Source organism: Pelodiscus sinensis, chromosome 1, assembly GCF_052426305.1.
Source record: "Pelodiscus sinensis isolate ZL-2025 chromosome 1, ASM5242630v1, whole genome shotgun sequence".
Lineage (NCBI taxonomy): Eukaryota > Metazoa > Chordata > Testudines > Trionychidae > Pelodiscus > Pelodiscus sinensis.
The window spans coordinates 289,171,485-289,192,599 of record NC_143052.1 but is presented as its reverse complement, the minus strand read 5'-3'; the positions used below and the strand labels follow the sequence as shown (position 1 = coordinate 289,192,599).

The 21,115-nt window shown below is 38.6% G+C and overlaps 1 protein-coding gene across 2 annotated transcripts in view; it reads left to right on the top strand.

Annotated features, from left to right (window-relative positions):
- Positions 1-21,115, top strand: part of VWA8 (von Willebrand factor A domain containing 8) — a 254,315-nt gene that overhangs the window by 210,253 nt on the left and 22,947 nt on the right. For both annotated transcript variants that reach the window (XM_075918951.2, XM_075918952.2), the window contains exons 38-40: positions 17,036-17,144; positions 18,306-18,462; positions 18,855-18,963. In XM_075918951.2, coding sequence (XP_075775066.2) covers positions 17,036-17,144; positions 18,306-18,462; positions 18,855-18,963 — 375 coding nt within the window. The remainder of the gene's footprint in view (positions 1-17,035; positions 17,145-18,305; positions 18,463-18,854; positions 18,964-21,115) is intronic.

Sequence of the window (21,115 nt, the reverse complement as noted above, 5' to 3'; positions counted from 1 at the left end):
TGAGTTACTCAATTGTCCATAATTTTCAGGCAATCCTGAAGCATCCTTTCTTTCTTCCTTTCTTCAATTGTGCATAAACAACTCCATAGTAAGTTATTTACCAGTGAATTAATCCTTTTATTTTTATCCAACTCATGTTACTTTCCCACATTTGTAAAAAACTATATTATTTTAGGAAGATTAGCACAAAAAGATTAATTGCTCAATTTTACTTCTAGAGTTAGGTGTTATTGAGACCTAGTGGCTATTTATAGGATAGCAACTTGCACATGCTCTACATCCAATTATGCATCAACTCAGTTTGAAAACCAGATTGTTGAATGGGGTAAAATTATAAAAAGTTCCCAAATCCTTTCAAATGCAACTTAGGCATTTAGAGGCTACAGTCCTATTTTCACTGAGACTTAAGGTACTACATGCCTATAGTACTTTTGAAAAAGGAGAGTTAGACTCCTAAGTCACTTCTGTGCTTTTGAAAATTTTATCCTTTGTCTGAAATATTTTTCAGTGACTGTTGATGAGCATAGAGGGGTTTATTTTTAAACATTGCTTTGAAAAATGAGCCTTTCTATGACATTAAATGCCATATTTGTTATGGAGTTTGTGTGGAACATGGCTGCAATCCTTCATATCTGATAAAATGGAAGATATTTAAATGGCATCACTTACTACATGTACCTACTCAACTTTCTTGTTCACTAATTTAAAGTATAATATTTTCCATCTTTTTCTGTTTTTGAGTATAATTGCTTAATCTGACCACACGAGGGGGTCAGTGAGCTAAAAACACTAATGATTCTCATCTATTATATACTCTTACATAAAAACACATAAATTACATAAGGAAAATATTCAGTGATATAACAGAGAATTTTCATGCATTCAGAATAACCATATATGAGAGACTCAGACCAATTGGGAAGAACCCTGGAATTCTGCAAGTTTCACTCTGTGGGCCAAAGCAAGGAACTCTGAAAGAGATGAAGAATGAGGATTTTCTAATTAGACTCTCTGAACAAAGGCTGCACAGTCAATGCCTGGAATTCTCAATTTCATGAGCTCCAGGTATTCCAGCTCTGACCCATTTAGAATCCTCCCTGATTCTAAAAGATGGAATGTCTCTGCCAAATATGACTGACCCCATTTTGGCTCTGTGGCCTCTCCCTGACCTAGGTGATTAATTGTACAGGAGATGCGGAAATAGCAGACACGTGCTGATCTCTGAAATAAGTCACTGAAGTATGTGGAGAATGAGACTAGAAAGCCGAACAACCTAGGGACCCCGAAATGTTCATGACTTCAGAACTCACAACTGGGTGAAAGTAGCTCAGTGCCTCCTTCAATTCATTATCAGCATCATTGTGACAGATATTGCAGCCCCGCACAATGTCTTTGGGCACCATTGTATTAAATGTATGATGCTAAGTATGTCTGTGTTCTACTTCATTGGAGAGGATTAGCACAGCTCCCCCAGGAATAAGGCAAGTCACAAAGGCTAAGCCCTTCCAGAGACTTGCCCCCCTCAGAATAGTATGCATATTCTGGTTCATTTGGGGTTTTCCAGAGACTAGAAGACAAAGAAAGAACTTTTGATACCAGACAACGATCTTGAACTGACTTGTGGGTTTTTGATTCAGCAAATGGTCTGATTGCAGAAAACCAAATATCCTTGCCCCATCATTCCCTGACGCCCCACCCCTGCCCCGCTCCTTCCTTGAGGCCATTCCCCCTGCTCATGCCATTTCCACTTCCCTATCACTTACCCCTTTTTTACAAAGGTGGGAGCCAGGGGTTGAGATGTGGGAGAGGGCAAGAGCTCCAGATATGGTGCAACCTCTGGCATGGGGTAAGGGACTTGGCTTGCTGGAGGAGGATCCAGGCTGATTCGGAGTGTTGGAGTGGAATCATGGCTGGGACAGAGGGTTAGCGTGTGGAAGGGGTTGTGGGCTCTGGGAAGAAGTTTGGGTGCAAGAAGGGGTTGGAATGTGGGAGGAGGTGCAGGCTCTGGGGGAGACTGTGAATGTGGGAGTGGACTCAGGCCTGTGGCAGAAAGTTGGGGTGCGGGAGGGCTGGTTTAGGGTACAGTGCTTACCTCAGGTGGCTCCTGGAAGTGGCCAGCATGTCCCTCTGGCTCCTAGGTAAGCCAAGTGGCTCCATGCATTACTCCTGTCCACAGGTGTCACCCCTGCAGCTGTCAATGGCCACAGTTCCTAGCCAGTGGGAGCTGCAGAACCAGCACTCAGGGGCAGTGCATGGAAACCTACTGGTCAGAGGAGAGCTGGGAGACATGGATTAAACCAAGAGCCCAGTCATGCAATATCCAGCGACACCGATGCGTAGGGAATGACTAAATCTGGGAACAGATATAGGAGTAGAACAAGGTATGTTTAGCCCCATGTGATCTGGTTATTTTCTTTATTTTTCAGTTTGTTGAACTTTTCTGTGCTGAACACATGTAATCCCCTCCCCTTGCTCTATAACTCTCCAAAGGGAATCCCAGGGAAGCAAATGTCTGTGTTTTAATCTTTCCTTTTTAAGTTGCTCTATAACACCTAGCAATCAAGTAATACTTCACCAAGGGTTTTTTTTGTTTTGTTAATAAAATCACCTTTTGTAAGACCATGGTCTTATTCCCGTGTCCTAGAAGGCAGGTTCTGTGTGCAGCCTAAGACTACAAGGTCAGCTATTAAGAAAAATTACCGTTTTTTCAAGTTCTCTCTCAAGAGAGGGTTAAAGAGCTTGAGGATACCCCACAGGTAGAAATTCCCAAATGTGTCTTCCTGGGTTCTCAAAAGGGTTTTTGCATTTTGGATGGTGGCAGTGATACCAATCCCAGGCCAAGAAATCTGTGACCTTGGGGAGTTTTTAAGCAGAAGCCTTTAGTAGCAGAGTATTTTAAAGTCTCTTGCATGCCCCAATCTTCTGCACTCAAAGTGCCAGAATGGAGAATGGCCTTTACATGACCAGAGCCACTAGGGTCGATTTTGATAGGGTGTTCCAGTTGAAAACTGGCTGCTTGATGATTCTAGCAAATGGACGTGTCTTTCTGTCTAAGCCTGGGGGTCCAAACTCTTACTGAAGAGTTAGTAGGTGGGGCACCTCTGCACTCCCAGAAGGGGTAGGGCCTCTGGCAGAAGGGGAAGCTTAGAGGATGTGCTGTTGTATGGGTCCCTGATGTTGTGGCTTATGTGGTTAGATCCTGTGATGGTGTCACTTGTATAGATACAGGACATACTACGTCAGAGACTCATGCAACTACACATCCTCTAATGTGATCTGTGCCAGCAGTGCCCCTCTGCCATGTATATTGGCCAAACCAGGCTATCTCTATGACAAATGGACACAGATCAGACATCGGGAATGGTAACATGCGTAAACTTGTAGGGCAGTGTTTCTGAAAGTGGTCTGAGAAACCTGCTAACTGGACACTCCGGTGTGTTTATTTACTGGCTCTCAGCCACAAAGCCTCACAGCTCCCATTGGCTCCAGTTCGCCATCTGTACCGAAGGGGAGTTACAAGAAGTGACATGGGCCAGGTGGGCGCTTCCCGTAGCTCCCCTTGGCTGCTAACAGCAAACCAGAACCACGAGTGGCCCATTAACAGGTTTCTCAAAGTGGTTTTGCAGACCACTTTGAGAAATACTGCTGTAAGGGAACATTTTACCCTGCCTGGTCACTCAATCATGGATTTAAAAGTAGCCATTCTTCTACAAAGGAATTTTACTAACCAATTACAGAGAGAGCCTGCAGAACTAGAATTCATCTACAGATTTGACACCATTACCCTATGCTTGAACAAAGGCATTATCTGGTTGGAACATTAAAAGCCAATTTCTCCTGTCTTTAACATCTGCATTTCCACATCAAAAGCAATGTATGGGAAACATCTAGCCCACTAAATTAGCTTCATTAATACAGGCTCTACAATTGACAGGTAATTCTGCTGTTATATCTATCTATCTATCTTGGTTTCTGTTATTTCCACTTTGATTCATCTGATGAAATGGGTTTTATGCATGAAAGCTCATGATTCTGTACATTTTGGCTAGTCTCTGAGGGTGTGTCTAGACTACAGGGTTTTGTCGACAAAAGTGGACTTTTGTCGACAAAACTATATCTGTGTCTTCGCTACTGCTGATTTCTGTCGACATAATGTTTTTGCATCTACACTGTCCTTTGAGTCTACACTCTCATGTCGACAAAGCGGCTTGCTTTGTCGACAGAAGTGGATGTAGTCTAGATGCTCTTTGTCGAAAGAAGCCTATAGTCTAGACGTACCCGTAGGGTGCATCTACACAGTACCCTTACCTCAAAATAAAGCACTATTTCAGCAAATCCCTTAACCCTCATGGAACGAGGGTTACAGGGATGCCAGAATAGCACACCCATTATTTAAAAATATATTTAGAAATAACAGGCGCATTCAAAAGGCACTGGGTAGCTATTTCGGGATACTTCCGGTATGCCAAAATAGCCCCGCTGTGTAGACGTACCCTAAGATGCCACGTGACTACTTGTTTTTAAGGAGTACTGTCTTTCATTTTTTAGGTAACAGATTAATGCAGTTATTTAAAAAGACTCAGCATTAATTTAGCATAGTTCCTTTTCTGTGTAGCAAAATAAACTGCCATAACAATGTAATTAGAAACTAATTAGGAGTTCTGTGAGATGAGAATGAGAAGAACTCCTGCCACACAGTCCATATGCTATTGTCATTTGTTATTTGATGGGCTAGTGTGTTAGAAAAGCCATGAGCTCATATCTTTCAAACAAAAATAAATTACTTGGAAACTTGTGGTGATGACAGATAAAAAATTGAATTTACACAGGTGTTAGTAAAATGCAAAACATGTTGAAGTAGAACAAGATGCCTGATTCTGTGTCTTTTCAGTGTTTCAGTGTATTCAGCTGGCAAGAGAGTTAGGATGATTATGAGAGAATCAACATTTTTTTTTAGTTAATAAACTATGTTCTGCACCAAACCATCAGCATTTTCAAATCTGTGAGGGTACATTTTTCACAGTTTGTGCAGTTTTCTGACTAGAGGCATAGTCTTCTGTGTTGCTAAAATTTCATAATGTAATTTAAAGAATTAAAGGAGTTGTGCCATTTTGTAGTAACACAAGGTAAGTGTCCCCACAGAGATTGCAACTATCAGTGTGCCAGGGCTGGTAATGTTTTTGACTCTTTAATTCTTGCTATTACAAGGAGATAGGAAATGGAGAAGAAATTAAGTGTTTCAGACTACTAAGATTCTTTATGTAAACTGAGGAGAGAACTGGGAAAAGAGGAACTGAAGAAAGGAACAATGAAAGTTGTAGATGGAGTTGTATCAGTGAATTTTTTTATGTAATATGAACAGATGACGCATTGTTTCTGCAGTGATAATATTTGATAGACTCTGACATAAAAATGTATTAGGATAGATGGCAGGGGTATTAAAGGCCAGTTGGTAGTGAAGGCCTTGCTGGAGTCGTAAGCGTGGTAAACAGTATGAACTGAAGGTGGTGACCCAAAGTAGGCCTTATTAGATTAGCAATACTGGGTTTCAGCTAACCGAGCAAGCACATTCCTGACCTGAAAAAATGGTATGGGAACACTCCGAGTTTTCAAGTGACTTACATAAACAGATTCCTGCATAAAAATAAGCAGGGAGTGACAGATTAATGAATGAGAATGTTTTGATCAAACTACCAGACACAGTGTATAAAGGTGCTGAATAACAGCATGTGGAGTGTAATGAATAACTTGTTTATATCCATGTATACAAGGAGAAGTCATAGGAGGAACAACTTTTTTGAATCATCCTAGAGAACAGCATTATGTTATATTGATTGAGTGGTACTTTGTTGCAGGCATGTTAGTGTGTTTGTGCGCATATAGCTATTCATCCAGGGAACTAGTGCCACGTTTTCTTGGCAGTGAATATAGCCAAGCACCTTCACCACCAAACCAAGCCTTTCTTTCTGGGGAACATCAAGGTCTGAATTAAGTTGCAAGCTACATGGGTGCAGCTAACACTGGAGCTACCCAAACAGGAAGAAGCTACAATACACCTACAGACATAGCAGCATTAACAACAGGTCGTTTCTGTTTGTTTGTTTTAGATGGATGTTGAGAGTTCTTCCTTGATAAAGGCAAGGAAAACCTCAATGTGCTGTTCAGGGAGGGATAATATTATTGAGTCACCAGGTCCATTTCAAATAGTCTTTACATTTTATTTGATTGAATATACACACAGTTAGGACATAAACAAATGCTCATTGTTAATTGTGGTGCATTTTGTTTTATAAGTTGAATAGATCACCAATAAAGTGGTTTATTGACTGAGTCAATCTCTGACTGAATCATTATTTAAGTACATCTGCTGCTACAAGTTATATATGTGCCACAAAACTTTATATAATGTCAAAATAATGCAAAAGGAAGGTGGGGTTGTATACCTTAGCTAGAACAGGATTCATAACATTAATATGATTGTCCTTCCTGCAGTAAACCACAGTACTTCAGTTAGTACAGTATTGCTTAATGTCCCAGACACTCTTTTATGTTAGTAACAATTTGGACATGGAGTATTAACAATAAAATTTTGTGTATGTTAATCTGAGTGGCAAAGAGACAGCACTTTGGGGTAAAGATTAATAAAAAGTTAGCTAGTAAAGGCATTCGTTCATATACAAAAATTAAAGGAATAAATGAGAAATGTACATCTAATAAAATGTTTATACTAATCTATATTCACTGGATTCTTCCTGGCTAGAAGTGGTATTTCTTGAATAATAGGGAAAAAATCCATATTGTGCACAGACTAGATTGGTAGCATTACAGTTGGGGAGCTACAGAACCTGTCTCTGGCTTTCTGAACAGCCTCTTTGTTCAGAAGTGTCTGAAGTATGTCAATTCGGTTCAAATTTTATCTTGCCCAAGGGATGTTTTCTTTCCTTTTCTGTGAAAACACTGGTGTTCAAAACCATTTTCTTGCTTTTCCTGAGCTTGTAAATTATTTATTCAACTTCTGAGATTTTGTACAAGGAATTCAAGGTGCTACATTTGAGAGAGCTGGAGAAAAATGTTTAGCAAAAATGTGTTTAAAAGTTTCTGTCGGTTGGTTTTGCATGATTTCATGTCCCCTGAAATTTTAATTTTTGTGATATATTTTGTGACTGAGTGTTGTGAGAAAGGAATCATGCAGAAACTTGAAATACCACTTCCATATGAAAATTCACCTTTGTGAATTTGGAAAAAGCATGAGAAGATGGTACCAGTTACATCCACATGATCTAGTGGATTAAGCACATTCCTGGAAGCCATTGATTCTATTCCCACTGATATAGTACATTCCAAACATTTAGCAGCTAGATATTATTCCTTCTATTTTACAGATTGAAATACAGAAGTTCAAAGCAGATACACAATATGGGCAAGATCATACAACTGCAACTGATCAGAAAACTGGTCACTTCAATTCCTATAAATCTCTAAAATTCATAATGTTTCACAAGCAAGTCAATTAATGCTCATTCAATCTTTGTATCAGAATTGGTAAATAGGGTCAGTGATAGTTACCAGAATATAAAATATACAGGGTTTGGCGTGTTCAGGGGCAGAAAAAGAGGTAGGTCAGAAATACTGTTCCTGATTTTACAGGAACCCATAGTAAATTAGACATGGAGTTTCAAGTCATAGGATAAAATCCTAGCCCTAATGAGTGAATGGCAGAACACCTATTCATTTCAGTAGGGTTAGGCTTTCACCCAGGAAATGTAGCTCTTAAAAATTTCCAATGATGGAGATTCCACAGAATTCACAGGCAATTGGTTCCAGTGCTTAACCACCAGTCCTAGCCTTTACCACATCCTCTGGCAAGGAGTTCCACGGGTTGACTGTGTGCTGAGTGAAGAAAAACTTCCTTTTGTTTGTTTTAAACCTGCTGCCTATTAATTTCATTTGGTGACCCCAAGTTCTTATATTATGTGAATGAGTAAATAACTTTTCCTTATTCACTTTTTCCACACCCATTATGATTTTATAGACCTCTGTCATATCCCCCCTTAGTCTCCTCTTTTCTAAGCTGAAAAGTCCAAATCTTTTTAATCTCTGTTCATAGGGGACTCATTCCAAACCCCCACTCATTTTTGTTGCTCTTTTTTTAACCTTTTCCAATGCCAATATATTGATCATGTTTTCTAGACCTTTAATAATTTTTGTTCCTTTCTTGGACTTTCTCCAGTTTCTCCACATCTTTCCTGAAATGTGGCTCCCAGAACTAGACACAGTACTCCAGTTGAGGCCCAATCAATGCAGAGTAGAGCAGAAGAATTACTTCTTGTGTCTTGCTTACCACACTCTTGTTAATGTATATTTACTAAATTAATGTTTGCTGTACGTGTAAGGTAGTATTAAGACCAGTGTTGGGATAGCACTTGAGGATTTCTCTGATTCTATCTATAACTTCTATGAACTCCTTTTTACCTCCTTATCCTCATAGGAGCTTTTTTCAAGCCAGTTAATGTGAATTATTTAAGCAAAAGTGCCTTTTAGATATCTTCACAATCTTCAGGTAGTGAAAAACATTTTGCATGAAATATTATCTAATGTTAAAATTTTGCAGAAATGCCTCAATTTTACAGGCATTAACCAACGTTCAAACCAGGCAAATTACAACCACAACACCCAAAACTACTCTCTTGAGTATTTCATTCATCACTATCACTAATACTATAATGATGTTTAGTAGCTTTAGGGCATTGTTGAAAGTGCACAACATACATTATTGTCTTCTTGAGAACTATGGGTAATGTTACTCCATTGTATGTGAAAAATACCCTTTCCTGTAGGCTCGAGTCAGCACTTTAACATCAGTTTTCCTGTTAACTTTAATGAAAGCAGGATAAAATCCCATAGCTGGAGCAACAAGAGCAGTAATGGGTTTGGTTTGGTTTGGTTTGGTTTTTTGTTTAGCTTTTAGGATTTATTTATTTATTTATTTATTTATGCCTGTGATACTCTCTTGCCCAATAGTTTTCTACTCACATGTTGATTATAAAACATTTTCTTCATATCTTTGCCAGAAACTGTTTTACATTAAAGAGAGAGAGCAACACAGAACCCTATTTTGTACTTAAATAGCATCATGCAGATTTGCTTTTTGATATCAGTTTAGTCTGAGTAGGAATTTCAGTGTATTCTTGACTATGTATTCACAGTAGCATTGAGAGTGTTCTGGGGAAAAGTGTTCTTATGAACTGCTAAATAAATGTAGCTTAGGGCAATATTTTTATAAATCCTTTTTGCAGTTTAAACAATTTAGGCTCAGGAAAATCCATTGTCTTGTACTCAAACACTATGGGAGACACTTCATTCTACTGGAAATATAATCCTTACTCCTTTGAGTCATTTTGGTTTGGATTGATTATTATTTCTTGCATATCAATTCACTTTCCAAAATGATGTATAGGAAAAAGCCCCTTCATAAATTACTAATATTCAAGTACAATCTGGATTTTATTAATTTTTCAATACTGAAACATTACATTTTAAAGAAAAGGAAACATTCTTCTTTGACTATGATTATAAATTGTTCCATGTACTTGTAATGTCTGATAATAAAAGAGCAAAATGCTGAGCTACTACAATTCCTTCTATGTAGTGTACAACTGTGCTAGGAAAGAGAATAGTAAAATGAGCCTTCTCTTTGCACCTTAGCAGGATTCCTACTTTGTGGTCAAGACAGTTCTAGGAAACTGTTAGGAAGGAGAATGCACTTTATTTTTTTTCATGCAGCAGTAAGAAGAATCTTGCTGTTGATCCATCACTTCTAGCAGAATGATTCTAACTGAACATGCAATTGCCAGAGTTCTTGCTGCCCTAACTTTCCAATCCCTGTCACTGCCAGCATTAAGGGTGATTGTTTAACTATTAACTGTTTGAATGAGTGTTAGTGAAATGATACAAAGCTCTGGTACTTGAGCTTTTCATGTGTAATGGTGTAGGTGTAAATCTTTCCAACAACTGTTCAGCAGCCTAGGCCCTGTTCTGTCAAGACATTATTTAACACAGTGGTATGTGTATTTTAAGTGAAGAGAAGCATGTAATCATGTTCTTTCCAATGGATTAGCAAATGTGCTGCAGCTGGCATGTCTTGGAAGTATCATAGAGGGCTGAATAAAAGCTTAAGGAAAATTTTAGTTAATCATTTGTCACCGCATACAATAAAGAGAGGTTCATGCACTTGTATTCTGGAGATGTATACCAATGAAATCCTGTAAGGAATGTGTCTCTGCTTTAAGTCCCCAGAAAGAAGGGGGGAAATGTAATTCAGAGGAATTTTTTAAAAAGTGTATAGCTATAACTCCTTCATACTGCTATAGGCTAGACTTAGTAGTAAAAATCTGAAGAAATTAATATTTCCCTTCAGTTTTCTCCATTTTTTCCTTTTAAAAATAATTAATTCAGTTTCTTAAAATTATGCAGAAGTGTACTTTAAAAGAAGAGAGCGTAGATATGAGTGTGTGTGTACAGTTATATGGGTACAGTCACTAAAGATAACAAGTAAAGTTGTATCTCTCTGTGCTTGTATTCAGAAACCAGCTTTTCCTTGACCATCCTCCTTAGAGAACTACTTTTTCATTCATAGGAGGGCTTTTCATTCAAAGGAGCAACTCTGGCACCAGTTCCTAAGGAAAAGCTGTGAACACCTCCTTCCCTTCTGGATTTGTAATAAAATTAACTGAATAATATTACAAACACAAAAGTCTGTACACTCTCTAGACATCTTACTGTTCTGAACAAAAATGTGTCCTCTAGGTCAGCTGTGGCCAACATGTGGCTCCCCCCGCCCCCGTCAGTGCGCTGGATCCACTAATATCTTGGCTCTTCGTCTGGAACAGGTCGGCCACCCCTAGTGTCTAGATAGTATGGTGACAGGAATATGAAAATGCCTGTGATAGATTAACAAATAACCTTATATTTGGAGATGTTATTATCCAAAACAAGCACTATAACTTCAGAGTTAAGGTTAAACCTAACCTGTTAAGGCATGGAAATTCCTTTTAAGGCATGGAAATACACAAAGTACCCAAATAACCTTATTTTTGCCTTCTAGTGACACCTTGTAATAACCATATGATTATAAGAAGACATTTTAGTGTTTATGGTTCCAAATTAAACAAAATTTATTTTAAAGACTTTTCTCCTTCCCATTGTGGTGTTACTATAGAGCAGAATTACAGTTGTTTGGTAGTCTAGCAGTTATTAAGATAATTAGGAACAGAAAGAAAGATCTGAGAGGACACATTTTTTTAAATTAATTTAACTCAGAAAGCAATTAACAAATTTACTTGTAAATTCTCAGAAAATTCATTCTTTCTCAAAGGGTAAGTGCTGTAATTCTGGGAAGAATGCTTTTATTTTTGATAGATGGCAAATTAGTAGAATTCCAGCATAAAGCTCAAAATTCAGTTTACATTAGCTTCAGAGCTACATCTGTGGTGCCTCCATAACTTATGCATGTTTTTTAAAAAACACATTTCACAGTGGGTTGCTGCAGAGTCAGACATATCCTTCATCATCAGTTGACATAATTGCTCATAGATATAATGCATTATTTAATGTGGTCATTATAAACCTTTTTCAGCTCCTTTCTATCTTTTCTAGGATATAAAAATCACAAAAGTGGACCTTGCATTTACATTTATTAATATGTATTATTAATTATATATAATACTGTTGTAATTCTGGACCTACTTCTAAACATATTTAACGAGCTGAAACTCAATTAACACATGACAGAGTACCCCTTTCATAGATTGCCTGGCAAACATATGTCTCCACATTGTTCCTGTTACGGTATAGCATAAATTGAGTAGATGATTGGCACAAATGAGTTGCAGAAGACTTTATTTAATTGTGGCATTCAGTTCATTAAGTCATATATTTGAGCTCAGCAAGCCTGCATGTCTACTTAACATTTGTATTCAATATAGGAATGGTGATATGTTTTTTTTTCTTTGTTAGCTTGTATCACTCCTAATATTGGGTGTATCTATGGGAATCAGTAAGAGGAAACACAAATATACATCAGTCCTGTAATACAGTGAAATGTTTAAAAAGCCAGAACTGTGTGAGCACATCAGTTGGGATCTTATCCTGTGAGTTTTGGCAGCCTTTAACTCCCTTAGAATTTGAGAGCCCTAAATAGCAAGTTTAGATCAACCTATTAGTGTCATTAGAAATCTTCTCTTCTTTGGGTCTCGTGATGAAGCTCATGGGCAGCACTATAGAGGATAACAATCCTGCCCTTTGTGCTTAGGAAACCCTGAAAAAGTACCTGACCAATGAGAGGCATTTAAAATGGAATAATAAATCCATTTCTAGAGCATTAATCATTAGCAGAGCTTGTGGCTGTGGGGGAAACCAATTCTCACAGAAAGAAATCTTAAAAGAAAAATTTCAAAATATTTTCCAGCTATTCTGCTGTCACCCTTAGCTCGTAGCTACAGCTCAGAAGACTTTGTGACTAAATCCATCTGTTGTCTCACTTAGCTGTGATATGCACAGTACACTATACAAAATGTATAGCGAATAAATGAATAAAATGTTTAACTTGCCTTCAGTCATAAAAAACATAATGAAATGGCACAAGTTTCACTTCAAGAAAATTGAAATTTCACTATAGATGAAACCTCACTAAAACAATCAAATTATTTAACTAGTTTGGTAACTAGTGAATTTAAAAGGAATCTAAGCAAAAAGGAGAGGTAGAACTTAATCTGGAAAATTAACTCTGTACTGTATTTCTAATATGCTTAGCTGTATTCTCCCTAGCAATGTTAAATTTAGCTTAATGGGCTAATTGAATAGTTGATGCTATTCAGTTAGTCAATAAGTACGCCTCCGCCTCTGAGTGTAATAACAGTTCCAGGGCTCTTGCTACACTTCAAAGGCGAAAGCGCTGTGGGGAGCACGGGGACAGTGAGGACTCAAGCAGTCCCCCACTGGCCCCATGTTCCCCATGGCATTTCAAAACAGCAGTGCTGCATCGAGCCCCCAGCTGACCCCGGGCTCCATGCAGCGCTGCTGCTTTGAAATGCCACAGAGAGCCTGGCATCAGGCTCCACACAGCATTTCAAAGCAGCAGCACTGCATGGAGCCTGGGGTCAGCAGGCGAGTCCCCAGCTGATCCCGGGCTCCATGTGGTGCTGCTGCTTTGAAGCACTCTCTTCTCTTCCCCTTCCCCTCTTCCCTCCACTGCTCTTTCTGATAGAGGCAGCAAAGATGGGGGGGAAGCGACTAGTCGACTAGTGTGTCGACTATCCAATAAGCATTTGCTTATCAGATAGTCAATTAGTCATTCACATCCCTAATTCTTCCCCTACTTTCATCTTTCAGTTTTCCTGACTCAATACAACTCGTGAGACCCCAACTGACTGTCTAACTTGTGAAAGTCCAGACAATTCCCAAACTTTGAATCATAGAGCTGGAAGAGACTTCAGGAGGTCATCAAGTCCAGCCCCCTACCCAAAGCAGGACCAATCCCAACTAAATCAACCCAGCCAGGGCTTTGTCAAACAGAGACTTAAAATCTCTAGGGATGGAGATTCCACCTCTTCTCTAGGTATCCCATTCCAGTGCTTCACCATCCTCCTAGTGAAATAGTTTTTCCTAATATCCAACCTAGACCTCTCTCACTGTAACTTGAGACCATAGCTCCTTGTTCTGCCATCCATCACTACTGTGAACAGCCTTTCTCCAGCCTCTTTGGAACCTCCCTTCAGGAAATTGAAGTCTGCTATCAAATCCCCCCTCACTCTTCTCTTCTGCAGACTAAACAGACCCAGCTCCCTCAGCCTCTCCTCATAGGTCATATGCTCCAACCCCCTAATCATTTTGGTTGCCCTCTTCTGGACCCTCTCCAATGCGTCCACATCCTTTTTGTAGTTGGGGGCCCAGAACTGGACACAATACTCCAGATGTGGCCTCACCAGAGCCAAATAAAGGGGAATAATGACATCTCTGTATCTGCTAGCAATGCTCCTCTTAATGCAACCTAATATGCCATTAGCCTTCTTGGCTACAAGGGCACACTGTTGACTCATGTCCAGCTTCTCATCCACTGTAACCTCCAGGTCCTTTTCTTCAGAACTACTACTTAGCTGGTTGGTCCCCAGCCTGTAACAATGCTTGGGATTCTTCCGTCCAAAGTGCAGGACTCTACACTGCTCGTTGTTGAACCTCATCAGATTTCTTGTGGCCCAATCCTCCAATTTGTGTAAGTCACTCTGGACCCTATCTCTGCCCTCAACCGTATCTACCTCTCCCTCTAGCTTAGTGTCATCTGCAAACTTGCTGAGAGTGCAATCCATCCCCTCATCTAGGTCATTAATAAAGCTATTGAACAAAACCGGTCCTAGAACCGAACCTTGGGGCACTCTGCTAGAAACCAACCACCATCCTGACATCGAGCCGTTGATCACTACTGGCTGGGCCCGGCTTTCTAGTCAGCTTTCTATCTATCTTACTGTCCATTTATCCAGTCCATATTCCCTTAACTTGCTGACAAAATATTATTATATACCATTTAGATAGCACTTTGAATATTCCAAATATGCAAACAAAAACATCGGCTAATAAATACAGAGAAATCAGTAAGCATAGGCGCGGGACGTCAGGATGCAGGGAATGTTGCAGCATGCCCATGTTTTGCGCCCAATGTCCTGGCCACATAATGCACTGCTGCCAGGACTTCACTGTCAGCCCTGTGGCCCGCTCTGCTGCTGGCACAAGGGTCCCAGCTGCCCACCCCGCTGCAGGCCTGAGGGCTCTGGTGCCTGCACAGTATTCCTCTCGGGGTCTTCACTGCTGGCCCCAGGGTCCTGACTGCCAGCCCTTGCTCTGAGGAATGCTCTAAGGGGCACAGATAGGGCTGGAGGATGCAGCTCAGCACACCCACTGCAAGAATTTCTCCAGCACCACTGTTAGTAAGAGCAAGTTGCTAAACTAACACTAATTCTAAAACTTTTGCTCACTTGCCTTCTCACTTATTTTTGTTTTGTTTTCATTTTTTTAATAAAAATTAAGACAGTGTTGACTATTTTGCTGTGATTTAGAGCAATGAGACGGTAATGTTAATCAAAATAAGAGCAATAGAGGTGCTAAGTTCTTAAGAAAATCTAATGTATGTATTAAATTATCAGAGTGTAAGGCTAGTTCCATACTTGAAAAGTGGGTAGATGATACTTAGGACTTTAATTTTATTTTAATTTTAAAATTGCTAACACTAGCAAGTACTGAATTCTGATTCAAGCTATAACTTTCCAATAAATAATATGTCACAAATGGCTGTCTTTCAAAATAACCAGCACTTTGTGAACTTTGCTCAGTGGAAAAATGAAGTACCATCTGAATATCACTATGTACAGCAAAATAAGCTACATAATGCTTCCCTTTGTAGGATTTTTGTTTATTTTTCAATAGAGAAAGGGGACATGAGGGCCAAAGTGCAGCAAATTTCCCATATTTTTAGTTCCTTTTTAAAGAATAAATATTTTCATTATATCTTGTAAGGCTTACATTCATTTTTGAAAAATAAACTCAGCAATTTTGTTAAACCCATGTTGAGAATGCTAGTTAAGCAGTGACACTAAAAGATACTATTTATTTTATCCCTGAAGGCACCTACTTACTAAAATATTATACAACCCATTAAAATAAAACTAAAACACTGTGGTGTTCTTTTGATAATCTGTGTTAGTATTCAAATGTTAAATTAATTGCATTTATCTTTGTTTATCTTTAACAGCGATGACATGTTTCACAGCGAGTGCATTGTACCTTTAAGAATTAATGCAAATAATATAAGGATGAAAAAAATATATTCTTTGAGCTGTTGCCTATAGACTGTTTTTAGAATGTGTTTTCAGAACATAGGAACATGGGGAATTCTTGTCAGTGTTGTGTTGAGGCTGCAGCACACAGTGAATTCAGGGACTAAGTTATTCTTCAGCTCTGATGGAAATCATGCTAATGCTCAGGAACTTGTTCCTGAATGGGCAGTAAAATTGTGTACTCTCAGAATGCATCAATTTTCAGTAAAATAAATATAGAGTAATTATAAATTATATGGGTGGGAGAAATTCATTCATAGAAGCTAGAATGATGTTATTACCCACAATTATGTGTCATTATATTTCAAGTAACTGTAAACAGCATTAATATATAAAAATTATGACTATAAAGAAAATGTATACATTAGGAATGGAATCACTAGATGACTCAGAGGAGTGGTAATAGGGAAATTCATTCTTTTACCTAAATGCCTCCTGTCTGATGCTGTCATTACCATAGGACAGCTGTTTTGTATTTTGCATCCATTACCAAAATTCAGCCTCCCAGAGGACAGGTGTGCATATTAGAAAACTACCATTACAAATATATCACCTTTGTTGGCAGTCTTGGCAGGGAAGTCCAGGATTAAATGTGCATGTAATTTGAACTAACCTTTTATTTAAGAGTAGGGTTCAAGCATGGTGGTAGAGAGATGCAGGAAGTTTACATTGCCACTGCCTGTTCTGTGAATGAAGAGAATAGTTCAGCCCTCAGGTCTCTGAGGCTGGCATCTTGAAAGAAGTCACTGAGTTTTAACATATTAGCTGGGTGAGGTGATCCCTCAGCTTCAACTCAGCAAACTAAGTTAAAACTATTCCTTATCCTCTCTATGTTCAGATTTTGAAAGTGTTAGTTACTACATAGATACCTGTTTTCCTAGCATGGACAAGTCCCAAGACTGCTCCCTGGTTTAGTTCGTTTGCAATATCCTAACTGACTGTGTATCTCTGACCTTTCTCCTCCTAGATGTTATTTTACCCTTTTGTATGTATTGACCTATGAAATAATACATTTCTTAAGTTCAGTCTTGGCCTATGGCTTCTAAGTAGGACACAATGTATTTTCCTTGTGCCATCAAGGTGGTCATAGAATTTATGTTGGGTATAATAATAAGAGATATTTGCAACGTACTTTCTTTTTAATTTCACAGATAACCATTGAGAGAGACAGTGGTTTGGATGTGAGCACCCCTAAGCATGGAAAGGTAGATTTAGACAACATGCCCCATGTTGGTGGAAACACATGGGCTGGTGGAACAGGTTTGTATGTGTTGTCTTCTCGAGATTTGCATGAGTCTTTGAAGGATGTCTCAGATAACTTTGGTGGCATTTATACATTTCAAAAGTCTTGTATCATGAAATTATTTTCCTGCATTTTCCTGCCTGCATTTTCTGCAAAGTAAAAAGTTCTTCATAATCACATTAACATAGAAACCCAGGACCAGACTAGTAGATATTAGACATTTGCATTTCTTACATTTGGTTAAGGTTGTTAATATCTGTCTGATTCAATCCATACCTAGAGTTTGATGTCTCCTTATTCTAAATTCTGAATGACATGAGCAACCACACTATACACACAGTAGTAAAACCATAGGTGCACAGGCAATAAATTCTAGAATTATACTGTGGCTACGTCTACATTGGCCCCTTTTCCGGAAGGGGCATGTTAATTTCAGCGATCGTAATAGGGAAATCCGCGGGGGATTTAAATATCCCCCGCGGCATTTAAATAAAAATGTCCGCCGGTTTTTTCCGGCTTTTAGAAAAGCCGGAAAAGAGCGTCTACACTGGCCCCGATCCTCCGGAAAAAGCGCCCTTTTCCGGAGGCTCTTATTCCTACTTCAAAGAATAGGAATAAGATCCTCCGGAAAAGGGCGCTTTTTCCGGAGGATCGGGGCCAGTGTAGACGCTCTTTTCCGGCTTTTCTAAAAGCCGGAAAAAAGCGGCGGACATTTTTATTTAAATGCCGCGGGGGATATTTAAATCCCCCGCGGATTTCCCTATTACGATCGCTGAAATTAACATGCCCCTTCCGGAAAAGGGGCCAATGTAGACGTAGCCTGTTAGTTTACATTAACCAAATGTTGTAGCTTTGAGGATTTAAAATAGGAATTAAGTGGGGGTGTAAGCTCTTTGCACAAGGGTGAGTCTTACCCTTGAAGGATGAAGGACCTGATTTTGATCACAAAACAATGTAGATTAAGAGTATAAAACTGGAGTCAGACCTCTGCTTTATGATGGCATTTCTGCACTGTTGAAAGTAGACGGTTATTTTTAGTAGCAAATAAAGTATTTTCCATGGGACTCAGGGAAAGTTTGTACAAATTTTTAAATGCATTGGTGTGATAGCGGAGGTTTTAGAGGAAGATTTATGTCATAGCTATGAGACATTTTTTATTTTCACATGGACTGTTCTAGGTGGGAGAGACACGGCAGGGCTGGGCGGCAAAGGTGGGCCCTATAGACTGGATGCTGGCCACAAAGTTTACCAGATATCTCAGGCTGAGAAAGATGCTGTTCCTGAGGAGGTGAAGAGAGCTGCAAGGGAGATGGGTGAAAAGGCCTTTAAGCAGAGGTTAGTATTCAAATTTGCAGACCCTACTACTTGACCCTTATCTTTGTGTTAAATGACACACACCCTAACACTCACTTTATGTATGCATCGCAACATCTGAGCCAGCAAACGCTTGCGTAATTTTATCACAGTTATCAAAACATACGACTTGCAGCCTAATTGCTAAAACAAAAAGATCTGAGACTGCTAAAGGATTAGTACCCTTGATTACATTTTAAAGGCTTTGTGGACAACAGTTACTAACTCCATCACTTTTAACAAAAGCAGCTGGTATTCTTCAGTGTTGTTTGAAGTTAGCCATTATCCACCAACAAATTTACCTCTACCTGTATGCATTAGATGCTTTTTCGTGTGATTACAGTCTTAATTTTTTTAGCTTTTTCTTGCTTCAGATTAAAGGAGATCAAGATGAGTGAATATGATGCATCTACTTATGAAAGATTCTCTGGAGCTGTCCGAAGACAAGTTCAGTCTCTACGAATTATCCTAGATAATCTGCAGGTAACACTTGATTCACTGGTAAAGAGAACTGTCAACTCACTAGATTAGGACCAAAATGTTACCAGCTGAACTTTAACATTATATCACTATTTGATAAATAATATCTTTGGGAGTCAAGAGAGCAAATTCAGGTCCTACATACAATTAATGGAAATAATGGCATATGTGACCATTTCAAAAGTAGCATGAAAGTGGACCTGCATTCTCGCCAACCCAGAAAATGATGGCATATTCCTACACAGCTTACTACAGGGATAACTCGTGTAGGAGCACAGAAGTATGATTGAGACAGATTTTCATAACAGGCCCATGGCTCCCACCTGGTCAGAGCTTTTCAGGCATTCAGGCACCCAGAATGTTTAAAATTAATTTCAAATGAAGTAAATAACACACTCCCTAATATTCCCATCTGTGTAGTACAAAAGCTTGAATTTCTAAAACTTAAGTTTGACTCAGTTTAAAATAAATCTCTCATTCGTACATTTAAAAATAAAAATAGCCACTGTCTTTAGGAGATAACCAGCAAGATCATTTGTCCTTTATTTTGTTTGCTTGCTGTATTATCAGTAACAAGCCATAGAACTGTGCTAGTTTCTAGCCATGCTGATACACAAATGCTGTAAACAAAAACAAGTTCAAGAGAAAAATGAAGAAAGTTGGAAAGGAAAAGACATTTTACATTTTAAATGGGAGTAGGTAGGTATATCAATAGAGAGTAGAAAACATACTCCTTATTTCAGGAATATAAAATCAATGGTGCAATTAAAAGTGATGTAATTTTTAGGTCTAATTTCACTGTGTAATTATTGTTTTGAAAAATAAGCTCCTTAAAAATCCTCACTTTCTTAATTTGGGTAATATTAGAAACTACAATAACTAGACTTACATATTCATAGCTTTCCAAGTTAAGTTTGAAACAAAGGCAAATTTGAACTTGTTATGATTGCATAATGTGTGCAAGTTGTTTATATTGTTCAGACCTTTTTTTTTTTTACTTTCTTGCTTTATCATAAATCCTTTAAAGATGGGCCATCATTTTATTGACATAAAAAACATTGTTTATTCCTCAAGAGTTTTTAGGCACATTTTGCTCTTGCTAATTTTGTAGCTTCGCTTGCATTTGCAAAACAAATTAAAAGCATTTAGAGTGTTTTTGTTTTCACTATATAGATAGAATGGACACAGTATGCAATTGTACATGGAAGTGATAGTCATTAACATTCTAAAGACTTTAGCAGTGTTTTGGAGAAGAAACTAGTTCATGTTTTAGCAGGAAAAGCGCACTGTCAATGTCAACTCTGTTTTCCCTTAAGGAATTTACAACTGAAATACATAATTAGATTAGCAAACATACTTCAAGAAGAAGCTGTCATCACTTGAAACACATCCCTGAAAATGACTAAAATAATAGGATTAGTGTGAACCATGCTGCTAGTCAAAACATTTTCTTCCCACACTTCTTTTCCTTCAATTATGGATATCCTCAAAGCTATAGCTTTGTCAGTATAAACAGTAACTAAATTAGTTAAGAATATGCTCAATGAAGCTGAACCTTTATTGCCTTCTGGAGTTTTCCCTTTACTGTCAACCAAGAGGAAGCAGATCACAAATACTTGAAAGAATATCAGTCATCAGAACTTGACGTGTTAAAGATCTGTCCATGCTCAAATGCTTATAGACAGGGCTGTGAACTCTACATTTCTTTCATGTTTGTGACTCCTTGTGAGACAGATCAAACTGGCCATACCTGTGACATTTTGATAGAAGATTTCTATATCATCTGGAAGCTAAGAGTCAATAAAGTAGGGATCAAGGCAGGATGACAGATCGCAAGCCAGCTGACCTCAGGCAACATCAGAGGAGGATGAGACTTTCACTTTAATGCTTTATAAATGAGAGGAGATGCCCAAATTATTTGCTTTGCAAATTTCCTCATATTCCTCTCTGCCCATGTAAATAGTTCTTTTAAAATGAGCTCTTGAGTAAGAAGGATGAGTTCTGCCCATTCTTATATGAGATCCCCGATTGCTGCCCTAACCAGTATGAAGGTGGTGGCTTTCACAGTTATAAAACCTTTGTTCTTGCCCATATGGGAGCTGAGATACCTCTTAAGATGATGTTCTGTCCAAGTAGAATTCAGTGATTAAGCAGG